At 53.0% G+C, this 17,469-nt stretch overlaps 1 protein-coding gene across 6 annotated transcripts; it reads left to right on the forward strand.

Annotated features, from left to right (window-relative positions):
• Nucleotides 1-410: 410 nt before the first annotated feature.
• LOC144375036 (uncharacterized) lies at nt 411-16,367 on the forward strand. 6 transcript variants are annotated; one of them, XR_013434376.1, is made up of 4 exons: nt 411-472; nt 9,613-9,970; nt 11,609-11,794; nt 13,610-16,367. XR_013434376.1 is itself a non-coding variant. In XM_078038112.1 (4 exons), exons 1-4 carry the CDS (start codon nt 428-430, stop codon nt 13,703-13,705), a joined length of 885 nt encoding a protein of 294 aa, XP_077894238.1. In that variant the 5' UTR covers nt 418-427; the 3' UTR covers nt 13,706-16,367. The 6 variants fall into 6 exon arrangements, 1 of the variants encoding a protein (XP_077894238.1); XM_078038112.1 differs by having other exon boundaries at nt 418-672; XR_013434365.1 differs by lacking the exon at nt 9,613-9,970 and having other exon boundaries at nt 418-672; nt 11,523-11,794.
• The last annotated feature ends 1,102 nt before the right edge of the window (nt 16,368-17,469 follow it).

A 17,469-nucleotide genomic window follows, 5' to 3' on the forward strand; every position in this document is an offset into this window, starting at 1 on the left:
AATTATAAGCAAGGAAAATAAATCTTGGAATGTTTGCATTTAGTGACTTTAATAAAAATCGGTCACTTAGCCCAGCAGCCCAACTGACGAAATGGAGCCGACCTGGTATTTTTATTTTAATCTGAGTTTGTGTTTTGCCAGTGTGAAATGGGGTCAAGGCAAGACACCATGGAAAAGGTCTTTGATGTTTCCTTGAAAAATATTTTGCGCTGTGACTTCACGGTACTTGTGTCCTTCCCACCCCCCACCCCCAGCCTCCATCTTAAGGAACCCATGTCCAACCCGTGACCGTGACACTTAATAAAATATAGCCATCGTCAACAATCCCCTCTCCAACTCCGCCCCTCCCCCCAACGGAGTCAGAATTCAAGACAGAATCACATATAAAATTAAAATGCTGATCAAGATAACAGGATGATTAAAGGGGATGCAGGAAACTAGCCTTTTAAACTTTCTCCAAAGCCAAGCCAAGGTGAGGGGCCCCAGTGCAGGAGGAGGGGAAGGAAGGAAGGTCGTGTGGATTGGGCGGTCGGCCAGTTCCCGTGGAGCTGGGTTAGGAGGTGGAGGCTCGCCAACGGGTTGGGAAATGGAGAGGGACGATGGAGCAAGACAGCAGAGATCCTTGGTCCCAGAATGGAGCCAGTGCGTCCCACGGTGTGAGAGAACCATGTGGTGAGATTTTCAAGAACTTCATTCCGCCTCATTGTGGGTAAAGGGAAAGACTCAGAGGTTGTTGTTCTGAGGAATCTGCTCTTGGTCAGAGTTGGGAAGGTTGACTGCAGTGCCACAGAGTGTTGGTCAGGTGACCGAGGCTTGCCCTTGACAGGGGAGGGAGCCGGGGAGTTGACAGAGGGTTTTAGTACACAGAAACAGGGCACGCACAACAGCACCAATCTGCACGTGGCTCCTTCGGGTTTCCCTATAGCTGGGACAAAATGTCCCCTTCACCTCCACCTCAGTACAGAGTATTGTAGGAAACTCCCCATGAGGAACAAACTGTGGTCCTGCCTCCACGAGTTCAGTGGGCACACGGCACGCATAGGGTCTACTACAGTACCGCCTTTAGGAATGGCAAGAGCAATATGGAGGGAGATGAGGTGTGACCCTGGAAACCAGGAAGCCTTGGGGAGGGGAGGTGTCCCCATGGTTCTTGAAGGCTCAGTAGGAGTGTGGCAGGTAGAGAGGAGAGGGACAGGATGATCTAGGGAGGGAGAAGAATGGTGAAAATGGCCTGTTTAGAAGAGGCAGAAGGCCTTAATGGGTTCCTCATGGGAAGTGTGGGGACCAGAGGCCACGGCAGAGACCCATGAGCTTTTATTCTTGACTTGATTCTGCCAGTCCTGGGGCCTTCTGTGACCCACTGCGGCGTCGGGTGGGTGCCCTTATCTGTGGCCCCAGAGTTCACTCCCCTCCCTCCCCATCACAGTACTTTTCACTTTGTGCACAATGTCGTGTGTGTTCTCCCTAGGGCACCGTGAGCTCCTGAGGATCTTGCTCACTGTTATAATCCCAGCCCCGACACCATGCCCAGAGCATAATAGCTATGCAAGAAATACTGGGTGCAGAGCCAATGGAGTTTTTCATAATTTCATTATAATCAATTGAAGACTTGTAGCAGGTAACAGAGAGCTTGGAGCTGGGCGGTGGAGAGCTTGGACCTTGGGTCTGAGGGTACACCAGAGTCGGGGAGCCAGGAAGCAGAGATCCATGGGCATTGGCCAGCAGTGGGGGGCTGTGGCCTGTGGGAAAGAGAAGGGGCTTCTAAAGACCAGGATCACAGAGCCTGGGGTAGCAGTAATAGCACCACAGATAGGGACTCCAGCGGGCAGAGTGCTTTGGAGATGATGGTGACCAGAGGATCCCAGAGAAGAAAGGGAGGGAGGTCCAGGTGGGATGTGCTGTGGTCTAGGGTGCCCTGCCTCCCAGCACAGTCTGTACCAGGCAGGTAGAAATTCCACACGGACAACAAGAGAAAGCCAAGGTCCGAGCTGAGAGGCCACCTGTTGTGGGGAGGTGGAGCATCAGGCACAGGATGTGAAGTGCCCTTTGCCAGGGTCTCCGCCTTCTCTAACGATTTTAGTTGAGATCGCTTGGACTCCCAGTGGGGTCAGCTCACTGTCCTCTGACCTTGTTTTGATCTTACAGCCCCATAAATTGGGGTCCTCTCTCGGCATGTGAAGGGTAACCCAGCTCCAGCAGCACATTGAGAAATAGCTTGGCTGGCTGGAGCCTTGAACTTTGTGTCACATTGTGAAAAATGCTCTTGGACAATGAACAGCCTCCTTCCCCTCCCTCCGCAAGCTCCTGTGTTAGCTCTTTTGCAAGAACGCCCACTGTCGGCTGCAAGAGGGTCTCAGCAGGTGCTCTCCACCCACTGGGGCATTTATGGGGAATGGAGCAGAAGGTTTGGTCCTCATAGCCCGGGGGCAAGAAAATCGAAATGCAAGGAGGGTCAGAGGTGCACTGAGGGAGAGCAAGGGGAGTGAAGGTAGCGGGAGTGGTAAACTGGGGACACTGGCCTGAGGCTAAGTCTGGTGGGGGGGGGGCAGCAGGGGCTTCTACTGAGAGAGAAAATGAGGTGAGTGAGGAGGCATTTCCAGGGCTTACACCTGAAGAACAGCCCAAGAGCCTGGTGTCCTTTGGGATGGACAGAGAGGGGGTGAAGGGTCCAGCTGACAAGTCCTGGGTAACTTAGAAGACGAGGCAGAGGTTCCGGTTAAGCCCAACTCTGGACCAAACCTGCCCAGACCTCATCTCCAGAAGAATGGGCGCGAGAGTCCTGGGTCAATCACCTCCAGCCCCACAGGAGAATGCAGGACAGACTGTCCTCATTTCCCCAGGGCAGGGGTCAGGGCATGGTGATGGCACACGGTGTCATCCTCCTACACAAAGACCGAGGCAGAAAGATTGTTCGAGGACCGTCTGAGCATCACAGGGAGAACCTTACTCAGAAAGGAAGAAGGGGAAGAAGAAAGGAGTTCCCAGGCAGCCTCAGGTGTGTCTCTAGTGCGTAAGGAACTTCAGGAATCTGCACAAGACTTCTTGCTCTGGTCTTCATTCCCTGCTCTGGTCAGCACTGACCACTGAGACGAACTGACCTTCTGTTACATTTCTAGAAGGAGCCATGCGTGTGCAGGAAGGGCCCTCCCAGCGGGAGAGCAGTGGCTGGGAGTAGCCTGGGTCCCACGGTGGGCAGGCCCACCCAAGTTCAGCCATCGGCCTTGACAATGATGGTGTCTGCAGGGACTCATCAGGGTCTGGGGTCTTGGTCCTGGCAGAATTTATCTGACAAATTTAAAGACATCGAAACAGAGCAGTGCTTTGGCTCTGGTTGTTGTTGATGGTGGTGAACTTGAGAGTCCCCAAGGACCACTGTGATTGAAAGCTTGGTTGACAGAGAGGTGTTCTTGGGAGGTCAGGTCTAGTGGGAGGTCTTTAGGTTATTGAGGGACCCCAGTCTCTCTCTTCTTTCTCTCTCTCTGCTCCAGTTCAAGAACCTTCTGCTCTTCCATGGGCTGCGGGTAGGATGTGCCACCACGTGCTGCCCTAACCAGAACTGGTGTTGACCCGTGACATTGAACCCCTCTTAATGGGCTAGTTGACTGTCTGTCTTTCTGGTTTGAAGAAAAGTCTAGTCAAGACCCTTGCTCCTTTTGACTTCTGTTTGTCTTTTTGTTGTTGCTTCTTAAGAGTTCCTTGTGTAGTCTAGAAACGAGACTTAGCAGATGTGTGACTTTCAAATATTTTCCCCTGTTCTGTGGGTTTTCACTTTTATGCTAGTGTCTCTTGATAGAAAAGTTTTTAATTTTGACAAAATCCAATTTATCAATTTTTCTTTTGTTGATTGTGCTTTCTGTGTCACAGCCGTCAATAAATCCAGCACCATGAATCCTGTCTCTATGTTCTGTCCTAAGAGTTTTATAGCTGTGGATGTCCTATCTACGTCTAGCAGGAACTGTCACAGATGCGTGGCTACAGGGGACCAATGAGGAATGGCCTGGTGCCTCAGAGCCACCAGGCAGGGACGCTGTTGCCATCCCTGGGGCCGGGGCACAGCTGGAGCTGTGCCCGAGGGGCTGGCGGCCACTGTCCTGTGGCAGAGAGACACCCAACCCACAGGGCCTCCCTGATCTTTGCTGGTGCCCACCCCCGACCATTGGCTGAATCCTGGCAGCAGGAAGAGGGCGAGAGGACTGGTCAGTCTCTTGGTGCTCAACAGGGGGATAAGAGGAGAGAGAGGATCTGGAGGTGTGGTCAGCAGAACACCCCCAAATGTGTCAGTCCTAACTCTGAGGACCTATTAATGTGCTCCCTTATGGCAAAAGGGACTTGGTAGATGGGTCTTCTCAGATCTCGAAATGGGGGATTGTCCTGTCTCACCCAGGAGGAGCCAGTACACTCAGAAGAGATCTTGTGAGAGGGTCATTGTGAGAGGGTGAAAGATCTCAAGATGCCTACCTACAGGTTTTGAAGATGGACCAGGAGGCCACATAGGAAAGAATCAGGGACCTCGAGGAGCTGGAAAGACAAGGAAGTAGGTTCCCCCGGAAGCCTCCAGAAGGAGCGAGGCCCTGATGACACCCCGATTTGGGCTTAGTGAGACCCATTTTGGGCTTATGGCCTCTAGAAATGCAAGATCATGAATTTATGTTGTGCAACCACTAGGTCATGGTCATTTGTCACAGTAGCAATAGGGACATCACACAGGAAGGGCTGGGGGCTCCGCTGCCTTGGACCTGGGACCCGTGGGAAGGAACTCCAGGTCCCCACGTGACTGTCTCTGGGGAGACCACACCTCGTGAGTCCCAGTCCCCAGTTCGTTTCCCGAGAGGGAGAGAACCTGCCATAACTGCCTTTGGTGACGGAATGTCACGGGTTCCGTCAGAAGGGCGGATCCCTCTGGGTGACAGAGAAATCAAGAATTTCTTTTAGAAACTGTGTCAGAAAATACCAGAAGCTGGTAGGAAATTCTGTGCAAGGGGGTTGGCTCTGGTTGAGCCTGGAGTTCATTTAATTCAGGCAAATCAGCAGTGAGGGAGCAAACGTCGGATGAGAATAGGAGAGAACCGACGGGCGGGAATCCACGAGGGCGCACTGGGAGCCACGCAGGTCTCCCGGCTTTGACAGCTGGGTGATCGGCTGAAGACCCTGTGCCCTTGGCCACACACCTGCACAAGGACCCAGCAGAGCAGGATCAGTCGTGCCCTGTGCCCCAGCCCAGCCTGCACAGCGTCAAGTGGCAACCGAGTCACTCAGGTCCTCTGACGGCTCGGGGGCCATCCTAATCTAGAACCCTACAGGAAGAGGAATTCTGGGAACCATGGATTCAGCCTATCTGGGTTGAAGTCAGCGGTGGAGGCTGATCTCCGTTAAGTGACTGGTCTGTGTCGGACTGGACTCCAGCTTCGCTGCCTTCCCTAATCTAATCACATGGCCAGTTACCTCCATTTTCTCAGCAAAGAAACTGAAGCTCAGAGGGGTCAAATGCTTTCCTAAACCATGTGGCTACTCCAAAGAACACACAAACAGCCCGTGAGTGCAGGGGATTCTCAGCAAGATTCTTTATTAGGGAAATGCATATCAAACTCACATGAAAGACCTTTTCACATCACTAGGATGGTTATGATAGAAAAGACAGAAAGTGATAGTGTTGTTAAGGATGTGGAGAAATTACAGCCTTCGTGCACTGCTGGTGGGAAGGCGAAATGGTGCAGATCACTTTGGAAAACAACTTGGTAGTTCCTCAAAATGTTATGCATAGAGTTGCCATATCACCTAGCAATCCACACACAGGAATATATATGCTCAGGGCAAATGAAAGCCAGCATCCATGCACAAATGTTCACAGCAGCCTTATTAGATTGGAAATGACTCAAGTGCCCATCAACAGACGAATGGATAAATAAAAGGTGATCTCAGCCATAAAAAGAAATGAAGTACCACACATGGTACAACATGGATGAACCTTGAAAAACATTCTGTTAAGTGAAAGAAGCCAGACACCAAAAGCCACATATCCTATGATTCCATTGACGTGAAATGTCTAGAGCAGGCAACTCCATAGAAACAGAAAGAAGATCAGCAGTGGCTTAGAGCTGGGGATGGGAGGAAAGGGCCAATGTGGAATGGTACTAATGGATACAGAGTTTCTTTGGGGGGTGGTCACAATGTTCACCAACTCACACTAGTGGATCATAGTGATGGTCACACACCTATGTGAATGAATGGGAACCTCTGACTTGCACGGGTTCACAGTCTTAAACTTCAGTGAAGCTGCTTTAAATATTGTGCTACGTATACAGAGCAAAGCACAGGATCCAGCAAGGGTTTCCCCCCCCCCCCAACTACAAAGCCATGCTGCCCCTCAGTGACCTTCAATGTCCCTGGGCAGGAGACGTGCCCAGGGAGCTTGTTAAACATATGGATTCTCTTCCCGGAGACCCTTCAGCAGAGGTGGCTGGGGTTCGGGAATCTATGTAGTTAATGAGCTCCCCCAGTGAATCGCACACAGGTGGTCGGAGACACCCTGGAAAAACCCTGTCCCACTCTGCCTGGGGGTTCTGCATCTCGGAGCCAAAAATGGCATCTGGGGAGTCAATGAAATTAGAGAAATGAGAGATTTAGGGAGCCCGTATTTGGGGGTTTTGTTTGTTTGTTTTATAGAGAGCATTAAATTTTTTTCTCACATGGATAATGGTAGCGGGAAAGAAGGGAAGGATTTAAGATCAAGATGGAGGAAGTCAGATGCTGGGAGTGGTGCTGGCGGGAGCTGTGGTGCAGGACTGGGCAAGAGGAGAGGGAGGGCGCACTGAGGAGGGAGAAAGGCAAGGGTCTTCGGAAACCACTTGAGAGAGGGAGAGAGCTCACCCTCCCACACGAGCCCCGGCTTCCTGGGTGCCTTGCTTCATCGTCAAGTGAACTGCAGTGAACTGGAGGAGACATCCGTTCTCTGGGGCTTCTTTTTTGAAGAACTAATTTGAACGAGTGAGGAACGCACCCAGCAGTGGAGGTTAAATTTCAATCTCTTCCGTGCGGGTCCATCCTTGTTCCCTTTACCTTCTCCTTGAAGTGGAAATGATTGATGCTTAAGCAACTCCAGCCGTTGAGTAATGTTTATTCAGACTGCAGGAGAACCAGAGAGGGCTTAAGAATAAGGTGGGAATTTTCCCTTTGAATGGCATGGGTCAAGCCTTTGAAAGTCAAGTGTATTCCCAATTGTGCGGTACAATAAAGATGGAGGAGCCGGCAGGTGAAAGGTCTCCCGCGGATGATCAATGCACAGCGGTTAAGTGCAGCTCAAACACTCTCGCGAAGCCACCTGAGCTGAAGACCCTGGTTACAAATATTGACTGAGCCCTGGATTGTTTTAAGAAATACCTTACATCTTATGTGAGCCTTTCAGTCCGGGAATGGAGAGCTTGGTAAATAAGCTTCTAAAGCTCAGGAAAGAAGTGGGTCACCTTCTCATACCCCAAACTCTAGATAGGCCAGCTGCCCCCTCAGAGGTAAGGGGGGACTCGTGATGATGGTGGTGGTCCCCGGAGGGCCCCAAGCTGCTACCCACCCACCGTCCTGAATGTGTGGGCTTTTCCCCATCAGTCAGCTCAGGGGCCCATGGAACGGTGGCTGCCAGGACTCAGACCGACCCAAACACACCCCAAGATTTGGCGTGGCACATACCTTTTGATCTAAAACCACCCAAGCAAAACCAGGCAAGAGTCACTACTTCTTTCTCTCTGTTTTGCTAGGATACTCTAGAAATTGAATGGGTGACCTTTGAACTATAGACTAAACAGGAGGCCAGGGTCCTACCCCCTCCTGGGAAGCCAGGGAGTGTTAGGAGCTCTGGGGGGTCTTGGGTAACGGACCATCAACAGGCATTTGTGGGTCACTGTAGGAAAAATCAAAACAAAAACAGCCTTGCCCTCCTCTGATGGGGTAAGGTGGGGAGCAATAGTCAGAGCCAAGCGTCTTCCTGGATGCTTCACCCCCTGGGCCTTGACCCTGAGCTGCAAGGAAAAAGGTGGCATTCTGTACTGAGAGGCCCATCCACCCTGCTGCCAGACATGCCCACCAGACTGGGTCCAGCGGCAGGTCAGGCCCAGCATGAAAGACAAGCATGGTGGGGGACATTGTCCCACATTTCCACAGGGGGATTTCAGCACAGGTCTCTCTAGACGGGGACACAGGAGTGGGCCGGCGCTCCTGGATGCTTTAGAGTGTGAACCTTGGACTCCAGGGCACTTCCACCTCTTAGTGCATTTACATTTTTATTCCCCACCTCCCTCCATCCTCTCTCCAGCTCTTTCAAATTTTTTTACTAAAATTATCTTTGAAAAATCCCAACCATTTCCATGGAGTCAAGCAATAAGAGAATTTCCCCCTTCCTTGAGTGTATGGATGGCATCTGCAGAAAGGAAGAGGATTTATCAGGAGACCAAAGCCAGAGAAGACTGCGAGGGCTGAGAACAGGGGCAGCTGGGGCAGCGCCCCTCCAGAGCTGCCCGCCCCTGCCTGCTCATGCTGCAGCCCTGGGAGGTGCAGAATTAAAATCCCGCTCACACGCTATGCAAGCCACACTTTTCAAGTGTACAACTCAAAGTTCAGTGGTTTTTCATATATTTTTAAAAGTTGTGCAGCCACCACCACTAACTCACCCCCAAACATTCTCACCCCCCCCCCCCAGAAAGGGAGCGCCTGCCCATTGGCAATCACTCCCAGGCCCCTCCATCCTCTCCAGCCTCCCAGGAGATTACTACTGATCACTGCCGTCTCCCTGGACTGGCCTATTTGGCTACTTATTGCAAGTGGAATTGCCCAGACTGTTTGTGACTGTCCTCCTCCATGTGGCCTAAGATTCCCAAGGTCATCCCAGGGCGGCTTGTTATGTTCACTGCTGTGCATGGCTGAGTAACATTCCAACACGTTCTGGTCACTCATCGGTCTGTTGATAGCACAGTGTGGTTTCCACTCTGGGGCAGTCATGGGTAACGCTGCTGTTCACATCTGGATCCAGCTCTATGTGATTCTCCCTTCCTCAAAGCACCCACGTTTAGAGCAGGAGATGCCGAGAGAACACCCTGCAGGGTTTACTCTGGTCAGAAGGAAGAGAGAAGGGGAGGAACACAGAGATTTATTGAGCCCTTACTGTGAGCTAGATGACGTACCCCAACACTGGGCAGTGGATTTTCCATTCACAGATAAGAAAACTTTGTCAATGAAAAGAGAAGTAAAACAGATTTCCCAAGAACACATCACAGTTGAATTCAAAATTGGGGACAACTTCCCTTGCACATATGCAGTTCATAATGGCTAGGGGACAAAGGTCAGGTGTCAAATGATAGACGAGTTTGTTAGTCAGCTTTCTGTCACTGTGACAAAATCCAGAGGTAAACAGCTTATTAGAAAGAAGGGTTTATGTGAGCTCATGGTTCCAGAGGTTTCAGTCCATGGTCACCTGGCTCTGCTGCCACCGGGCCTGTGGTGACATAGCCTGTCATGGAGGCAGTGCAGCCACTCATCTCCTGGTGGCTGGAAAGCAAAGAAAGACAGGAAGGGGCTGGGGTCCCAAAGGCCCCTTCTAGGGCACAACGGCCTGGCTTCCTTCTACAGGCCCCATCTTGTCACCTGGCCCCATCTCGTCAAGGCCCCACCATCTCCCAGTTGCACCCGGGCTGGGGACCAAGATTTCAACCCATGGCCTTCGGGGGCCTCAGACGTGCCCACATCCCCGAGCTCTTCAGAATCACTCATCACGAAGCTGGAGGAATCGTTCACCTACAAGAACAGAAAATCAAGGTCAAAAGATGTGACTTTCCCAAGATCACGCTCCTTGCAGGGGGCAGGACCAGCCCGGACCCTCAGTCTCCCTTTCACAGGAAGAGAAGCTGAATGCGCCCTGAGATGTCCGGCAAGGACTTCTGCATTGGTCAGAATTTGCAGCATGCCACCCACGCCCCACGAGGCACTGGTGAGGAAAAGCAAGTGTGCTTTCTGCCCTCCTGGAGTTGACATCTAAGGGGGAAAAGGCCAAAGTTAATAACTGAGAACCGAAATGAAGACAGAATTCTTCAAATGTCAAAGGGGCAGAATGGGTTGATCATTCAGGGGTGTGGGGCACAGGACCTGGTCAAGGAGATAAGAGAAGTCCTGGGTCACGGCCAGCAACCCAGAGGGGGCCTGGCTTCCTGCGCCCACTGAGAGGCATGCCTGGTCTGGGGCAAAGCCATATGAGTAGCCAGTGCTGGTGACGCTGTCCCACGTCAGCGAGCAGGAGCAACACCCCTCGGGAGGGCAGGAGTCACCTGGCTTTATGGAGGGGAGAGGGAGTGATCTGCAGCTGGGAGGTGGAGACAGTCGATGACCCCAGGTGGGGGCTCCTGGGTGCAGTGGCCGCAGCAGGTGGAGGATTATGAGCATAGACCTTCACCTTTCTCATCCAGGAGATGCCTGTCTCTGGCTAGCCGTCCAGTGACCCTCTCATCTTGCAGTGTGGTCAGGGTGTGGGAGATGGAGTAAATCCTCCCCCTCCCACCACCAGCAAAATGTCTTTATGACCCATTTTGAGAGATGTGACTAAGTTAAGGATCCACATGAAGATCCTTAACGGGAAGGTTCTCCTGGTGGGCAGGATGTAATCACAGCCTCCTCAGAAGAGGACACAGGAGGGTCAGTGTCAGAGAAAGAGCTGTGAGATGGATGCAGAGGTCAGCGTGACTGGAGGAAGGGATCACAAGCCAGGGAATTTAGGCAGCCTCTAGGAGCTGGAAGACCAGGAAACAGGTCCTGCCCCACACCTCCAAGGGACACAGCCCTGGTGGCATCTTGACCTCAAGATCCTGACCTCCAGAACTCAAGATGTTAAGTGTGTGCCTGCTCAAGCCGTGGCATTCAAGGTACTTTGTTACATCAGCAATAGAAAGTGAGCACAGAGGGTTTAATGAGGTCCCAGCTGTGCACGTTCTTTGTAGGAGAGCCTCTGGGGGAAACCGGAAGTGTCCATGCTGCTCAGGAGCAAGCCCGGACGGGGCTGCTACCACACATCCCTACGTGAAGATAACCCCCCTGCCCCCACCGAGGCCTGAAGACAGCCCGGGGGAAGAATTGGGAAGGTGGGCAGACACGAGGGGTCCATCCCCTTTCCTCCACCTCTAGCCTCTGGCCTTGGCTGGTGACTCTCCACCCTGGCGTCAGTTAGAATCACCTGGAGCACCGTGAACATCTCCCAGTGACGGGCCCCACCCCCTGGAGCCCAGGCCGGCTTGGTCTGCGGTGTAGCCTGGGCGTCACTATTTTTAAACGGTCTCCCAGGTGCATCCAGTGTGCAGCCAGAGTAGGGAGCAGCTGGCCAAGAGGGCCACGGTGCTGGCACAGGAGAGCATGGCTCCCGCTGACAGCCCCGCTGGTGTCTGCTTGCTCCCAGCCCCTGCAGCCTGGCGTCAGCCAGCCCCTCCCAGACAGGCAGGCTCAACCCTCAATTTTAATCCAAAACTTTTCCTTTTTACGATTTTCCATTGCTCAAGGCCCTGGATGTGCTGAGACACCTTTCTCACGCGGTGACAGGTGGCTCAGCCAAGGTGGAGAGCTTTCCTGCACGTCCCTCTTCCAGGTACCTCGGATTTCAGCAGAGGCCGCGCCTGCTCCTCCCCCACGCGCCTGCCCTGGGAAGCTGCTGTTCTTTGCCTCCGTGGATACAGTTCTACCCCAGCGCGAGGCCAGGGACTCGGCTGGACTCTGTGTGGCAGCTCCTTCTCTGGGGCCAAATGGAAAGAAAATCCAGATCATCGTGGATAAGGTAGCTGCTGACAGGCCTCAGGCGCACGGCTCCACCTGTGCAGGAGCTTGTCACGGCAGGAGTCCCTGCTGCCCGGCCACCTGAGCTCACCTGCCTTCCTAGGTGGTTTCCTTTCTTGACTGTGTGCCTGATGTCCCTGGAATATCCAGAAATCTCAGCTGAAGGCAACTTGGAACTGGGAACAATTCCTGGTTTCGCTACTCGCCCCCTCCTCTGTGGCCTGAGCCTGGGGGTGGGAGGGTCCCCCGGAGGGTCCCCCCTCAGGTAGAGTTGCCCCAGTCAGTGGCCCCCAGCCCAGGGAATCTCAGAACAGCACTCGGGGCCTGATGAGCTGGAGAAACCTGATCCATTGGGCCTGAGCAGCTCCTGGGTCATGGGGAGGCTGCTGGGCCCTGGACCTCACTTCAAATAACGAGTCCTGGGGTTTCAACGGGCCCCAGATCTAGGTCCAAAGCTGGTGGGGGCCTTCATGACAACACCCTTGGTTTATAGACAGAAGCTAGAGAGACGCCAGGTGTACCCGAAGGGCAGTACCAGGGCATCTCCCGCCAGGCCCTTACTGACCAATAGGGATGATGTTGCTAAAAAGCAGCTGGTGGAGAGGCCTCCTTTCCCTCTTCCCTTCCCTTCCCAACTGACCATTTGCTGGATCCTTGGTAGCTCCTGTAGCCCAGGGGACACCAGCCAGCTGCTGAGGGCAGAGGCTGGGCCTCTCTTAATCCCAGTCCCTCCCAGCATCCCAGGCTAGGCCTCCTCTCCTAAGCCAGGACCCAGGAACACCCCTGCCACTTCAGAGGCTCAGCCCAGCAGTCACCTCTGTGGTCCCACTACCTTCAGCTAGAATTAATGGACCGCCGCCCCCCCCCCGCCCCCCCCCCAGCCTCTGCACCCTGCCCTTTCTCCCCTCTGAGGCTTTCCTGGTTTTATGATAATTATCTCCCCTGCTGGCCTCTCAACACCTCAAAAATAGCACCTGCCTGGCACGTGGCATGGGGTCAGATGCTTATTTAAAATATAAATGCAGCAAGTGTTGGGCCATCTGGCCTCTCGCTGTGCGTGGACTGGAGGCAAGCCTTCCCTGACAATAGAACAATAACACAAGGGTTTCAGAGCCGCAGGAAGCACAGGGGGCACTTCTCAGTGAAGGGGGGAAAGCAGGACAGGAGGGGACCCAGCAGAGTTCTCTCTCTCACGCTAATGCTCCCCCTCAGTCCTCTAACCAAAGAATAAAGTGTGGGCTGCACTGACCACCGTGGCCGAGGCCGCCTCCCCGCCACGTCCTGGCTGAACACTTGGCAGGTGGGGGGAGTGTCAGGATGTGAGCCCTGAGGACCTCTTCTTATCCCCACAAAGCCCTGGGCGGGCTCTGGGCAGGCATCCCTGACCGCCACAGGCTGCAGTCTTCGGGAGGCCTCAGAGCTCCTGGGGATCTGTGTTTCTTCCTCTCCTGGTGTGTTTCCCTGTGTGGGACAGGCCATGTGACAGGCTCCTTAGGCCTCGGGCACTTGTTCTTGAGGAACCTGCTCCCTAGTCTATCAACTGGACTAAAGTCCATCCCATGACCCCTGGAACATGCTTCCATAGAGCCATCAAAGCGGAGTGAGGGTGGGCCTGTAGACAGACTGTTTTGGAGATGTCCACCCGTCTCTAGGGAGGAGGGAGTGGCCTGTGCCCTCTGTAGGGTCTGGGCTCCTAGGTCGGCCTGGGCAGCCCTGTCTGGCTGCAGAGGGAGGTGGGGTCAGGAGCGAGGGGCCTTGGCCTTTCTTCTTCCACAGGCACCAGTGCCCAGCTGATGGCCTCTTTTCTGCCTTCAAGGTTCTTCCTCCAACCTCTCGCCTCTCCAGGAGAGAGAGGCGTGAGTCCACTCTGGAGTATCTCACCTCAAGCCAGAAGCTGACGGCCCAGGTCTAAAGGCACTGGGAGTCCTGTGTCAGGGCCTGCACTTCTGGAGAGGGCCCTCCGGGTGCGATCGTACAGTTCTGTCTTTTGGCTGTGGCACAAGCCCAGAGCCCTGTCTAGGGACACCAGCTTGTGTGCTGCTCAAGGGGACTCCTGCCCAGGGGCCATCCCAGCCCCTACCTCTCAAGACATCCCTCCCCTTTGCTGGAACTGGCAGTGTCAGGGACAGGTCCCTCTAGCCCCCGGTGCCTTCTCCATGCCTGGCCCCCTCCTAACAGATGGCCCTGGAAATGACACCTGCAGCCGGAGCCTCTGACCTGGGCTGGCCCAGCAGGTGCAGGCTCCTGCAGCTGCTGCCCCTCCACATTCCTCCCCCACTGACCTCTGGGCTGACCCAGCAGCAGCTCCCCAGCCAGCTCTGGCGGCACAAGCAGAGACAGGGAGAGGTTCTGCTGGGCTCTGCCTGTCCTCGGCTGACAGGTACCTAGGTGCGGTGTCAGGAGGGGCCAGGCCCAGCATGTTGACAAGCCCAGCGGCTCCTGCTCTGGATCCTTTTGCAGCCAAGACTCTCTTCTGAGGCCAGCCACAGACACAGTGCAGGGAGGGCACTAATTAAGCTGTAGGCCCTCCCAGAGCCCCAGCTCATTTGTCATCATGCTCTCTGGACTTGGAGCTGTCTTGGGTGCTCTGGGAGAGCTGGGAGGGAAAAGGGGAGCCGCTGATTGAGAAGCTGATGGGGGCTTTGAGAATGGATTTCCATGAAACTGACATTTACACCATTCTTGCAAGATCCAGCTCCCAGAAGAGAACCACAAGCCATGCCTGGTTCTGCAACACGATCCCAGAAGCTCCCATCGGCTGGCCCCAGGGGGACTGACTTGTTCTCTCTAGGTCAGGGCCCCCTGCCTGGTGTGATTTGGAAAGGTCCCTTCCTCTGGCCTGCAGAACTGCCTCTGCTTCGAAGCTCACCCACCTGAAGTCAATCGAGGAGAGCTTGGGCGCCCTCTCTGCTTTGGCATTGAATTCCGAGCCCTCGGCTTCACTGTGGGAGACCTCAGTGGGAAGGACCATGTTCCAAGATCTAGGCTGGGACTGAATCGTGATGTCCCCAACTTGTGTTTTATAAATCAATGGATTAAAACGTGACCTTATTTCGATACCTATTTTTTTTTCCAACAAGGGCTAGGAAGCATCAGTGGCTCAGGAAGGTCACAGGGGCAGATGTGGCACAGGGAGTCCCGCGTCCAAGTCCTCTGGTCTCAAACAGCAGCAACTGCTGCCGTTTTTAAATCGTGGAGTAGAAGGAGAAGAAAGTGGGGAAGCCGGGGACCTGCCCAGCACCATCCCACAGACTCAGTGCTGTGCAGAAAGGGGTCCCCTTGCCACCTTGGACACGAGTTGATTTGGGGACTGTTGGGAAAAGGCAGGTTGGGCACCAAGCAATGCTGGGGGCACATTCCAAGTGGAAACCGTCAAGCTGAGGAGCTCACAGCTGAGCAGCCCACCGCGGGGCGGGCCCTGCTGACACCTGAGGGGCCTGGGCGGGAGCTCAGGCTCTCCCAGAAGCCCGCTCCTGCTCCCCGTTGCCCCGTTGACCTTGGGGAAGCCCAGATAATGTGAGGCGCAACCCAGTTAGGCGGGGGCTGTTTCTTTTAAAAACAGAGGAGGCAGACAAATTCCTGCCTGAATCTGCTAGCCCGGTCCCCGTGGCCAAGCCCCAGGAATTCCGTCCTGGCTGGAAAGCCTCGGTCCTCAGCACTTTTCTGAGCCCTGGGAATTTGGGCCAGAGACTCCACCTCGGATTCCCGTTCCCAGAATGTCAGCAAGACGTGTCACAGGGCGCTGGCCCTCCAGGGCCTTCCAGATCTGTGGGAGGAGGCTGGGGGACCTTGGTCTCTAGATTTATGATAAATTGTGAAATATAAGCAACTATTGTTTGTTAGATTTTAAACAGAAATTCAAGAGTTAGGGAACTTACCCCAGAGCCTGGTAGAGAGTAAGTCACCCCTAAATCCTTGTTATAAGAACAATCCTTTTCTAGTTAAAACGGTGGCTCTGTCATTGTGAACACATTTAGAAAGCAACAAAAAAACACAAAGAGCAAAACTAAATTTATCTGTCATCTTAATTCTTAGACATGGTAACTTATTGATGTATAATCCTTCCAGATCTTTTGTACCCATAAACAAAGTATATTTAGATCATAAGCTGAGTTTGTCTGTAGCATAACTCATAAATGAAAGATATTTATTCATGAAACTAGAACTGTGTGGGTATCATTTGTAGAGTTGGCTCGGTACCCACTGAGGATTCGATCTAGAACCTCCCACAGACACCAAACTCCAAGAATGTTTAAGTCCCTATATAAAACAGCGTAGCACTTGTATGTAACCTGTTCATATCCTCCTCTATACTACAAATTATCTTTAGGATACTTATAAAAATGAATGCAATAAATGCTGGATAAATAGTTGTTATATAATGTATTGTTCGGGAAATGATGTCAAGAAATTGAAATCTGTGTGTAGCCAATACCTAGGCATTTTTTTTCAAATATTTTTGAATTGCAGCTAGTTGAATCCACAGATGCAGAAGCCATGGATATAGAAGGCAGACTGTATTCTCACTTTACAACGTCTTATAAACTTCATATTAATAAATATTCATCAATTCATTCTTTTTTCATGTTTGCATGGTATTCCACTGTTATAAAGAGTTTTTCAAACCGCCTCCTGGGGCATAATTATTCATTCATTTGCCTGATGATTCTTTCTGGATAAGTCTCAGAAGTAGAATGATTCTGGGTGTGGGACTCAGCTTCCCTTCAGAATGCAGATACCCGTTTTCATCCTGAGCTCTTTGCTGATACCGACAACACATACACAGTTGATCCCGTCGTGGATTCTGGGTTTGTGAATTCATCTCCTTGGTGAAATTCATTTGTAAAATCAAATTTGAATTTGGCAGTCTGTCTGGCAATTATGGAGCAGGGAAAGTCTCTGGCCCAAATTCCCAGGGCTCAGGAGCCAGCCAGGCTGAGCAAGGTGGCGCTGTGCCTTCTAAGGCCTTGGTCACTTTGTTGACAGGGGTCTTTTCTGGGCTGTTTAGGGCCACCCTTTTTGCATTTGTGTGCTTTCCATTGCCTATTTCACTGTTGAAAACGGCCACCAAGCACAGCGCTGACGTGCCTTCCAGTGCTCCCGGGCGCAGGAGGGCTGTGATGTGCCTCCTGGACAAAGTGTGCGAGTCAGATTGGCCTCCTCCAGGCCCCAGCTCAATGCCCAGAATCGGCCATGAGTGTCCATTCAGGGGTCTCTAACAGAAAGGCGCGTGCTCCTGGGTTCAGCCCTGATGTGTTGACAGGCACACAGCAGCCAAAGGCTCCCGGTGTTCCCCTAGAGCGGGGCCCAGGGTTCCCTAATTCTGGACTCACAGTGACCTGATAGATCGCAACTTCCAGAAACGCCCGAGGTTGACAGCCGTGTCTGAGGCCTGGGTCTCCGCCTGCCTCCAGACGTCTTGCCTCCGCATTACCAACCGCCCTTTCCTTTCCAAAATCCTCTCCCGAAAGTGATCTATGGTAAAGATGTTGCCCAATTTTAAATTTTAAACTTTCAATGCTGCCCGCACCCTGCTCATAAGAAGCACTCGGTTAAGACAGTGCGCCCCACAGTCAGGGGCCGGTGCTCGCTGTCACTCCAGCCCAGATGCTGCCTGTCCCTTCTTCCTGCTGAGCGAGCCCTGCCTGGGATCCTCACTGCTGGTTCTCAGAGGCA

The sequence above is a fragment of the Ictidomys tridecemlineatus genome, chromosome 1 (genome assembly GCF_052094955.1).
Source record: "Ictidomys tridecemlineatus isolate mIctTri1 chromosome 1, mIctTri1.hap1, whole genome shotgun sequence".
Taxonomy (NCBI): domain Eukaryota; kingdom Metazoa; phylum Chordata; class Mammalia; order Rodentia; family Sciuridae; genus Ictidomys; species Ictidomys tridecemlineatus.

What these genes read in the sequence shown, in the direction of transcription:
- LOC144375036 (XM_078038112.1), top strand. Translation starts at nt 428, where the DNA reads ATGCAGGAAACTAGCCTTTTAAACTTTCTCCAAAGCCAAGCCAAGGTG. An exon ending in CGGTGTGAGAGAACCATGTG is followed by an intron (nt 673 to 9,612) that starts GTGAGATTTTCA and finishes TTCCTTCTACAG; the next exon opens with GCCCCATCTTGTCACCTGGC. An exon ending in TCCAGATCATCGTGGATAAG is followed by an intron (nt 11,795 to 13,609) that starts GTAGCTGCTGAC and finishes TCTGCCTTCAAG; the next exon opens with GTTCTTCCTCCAACCTCTCG.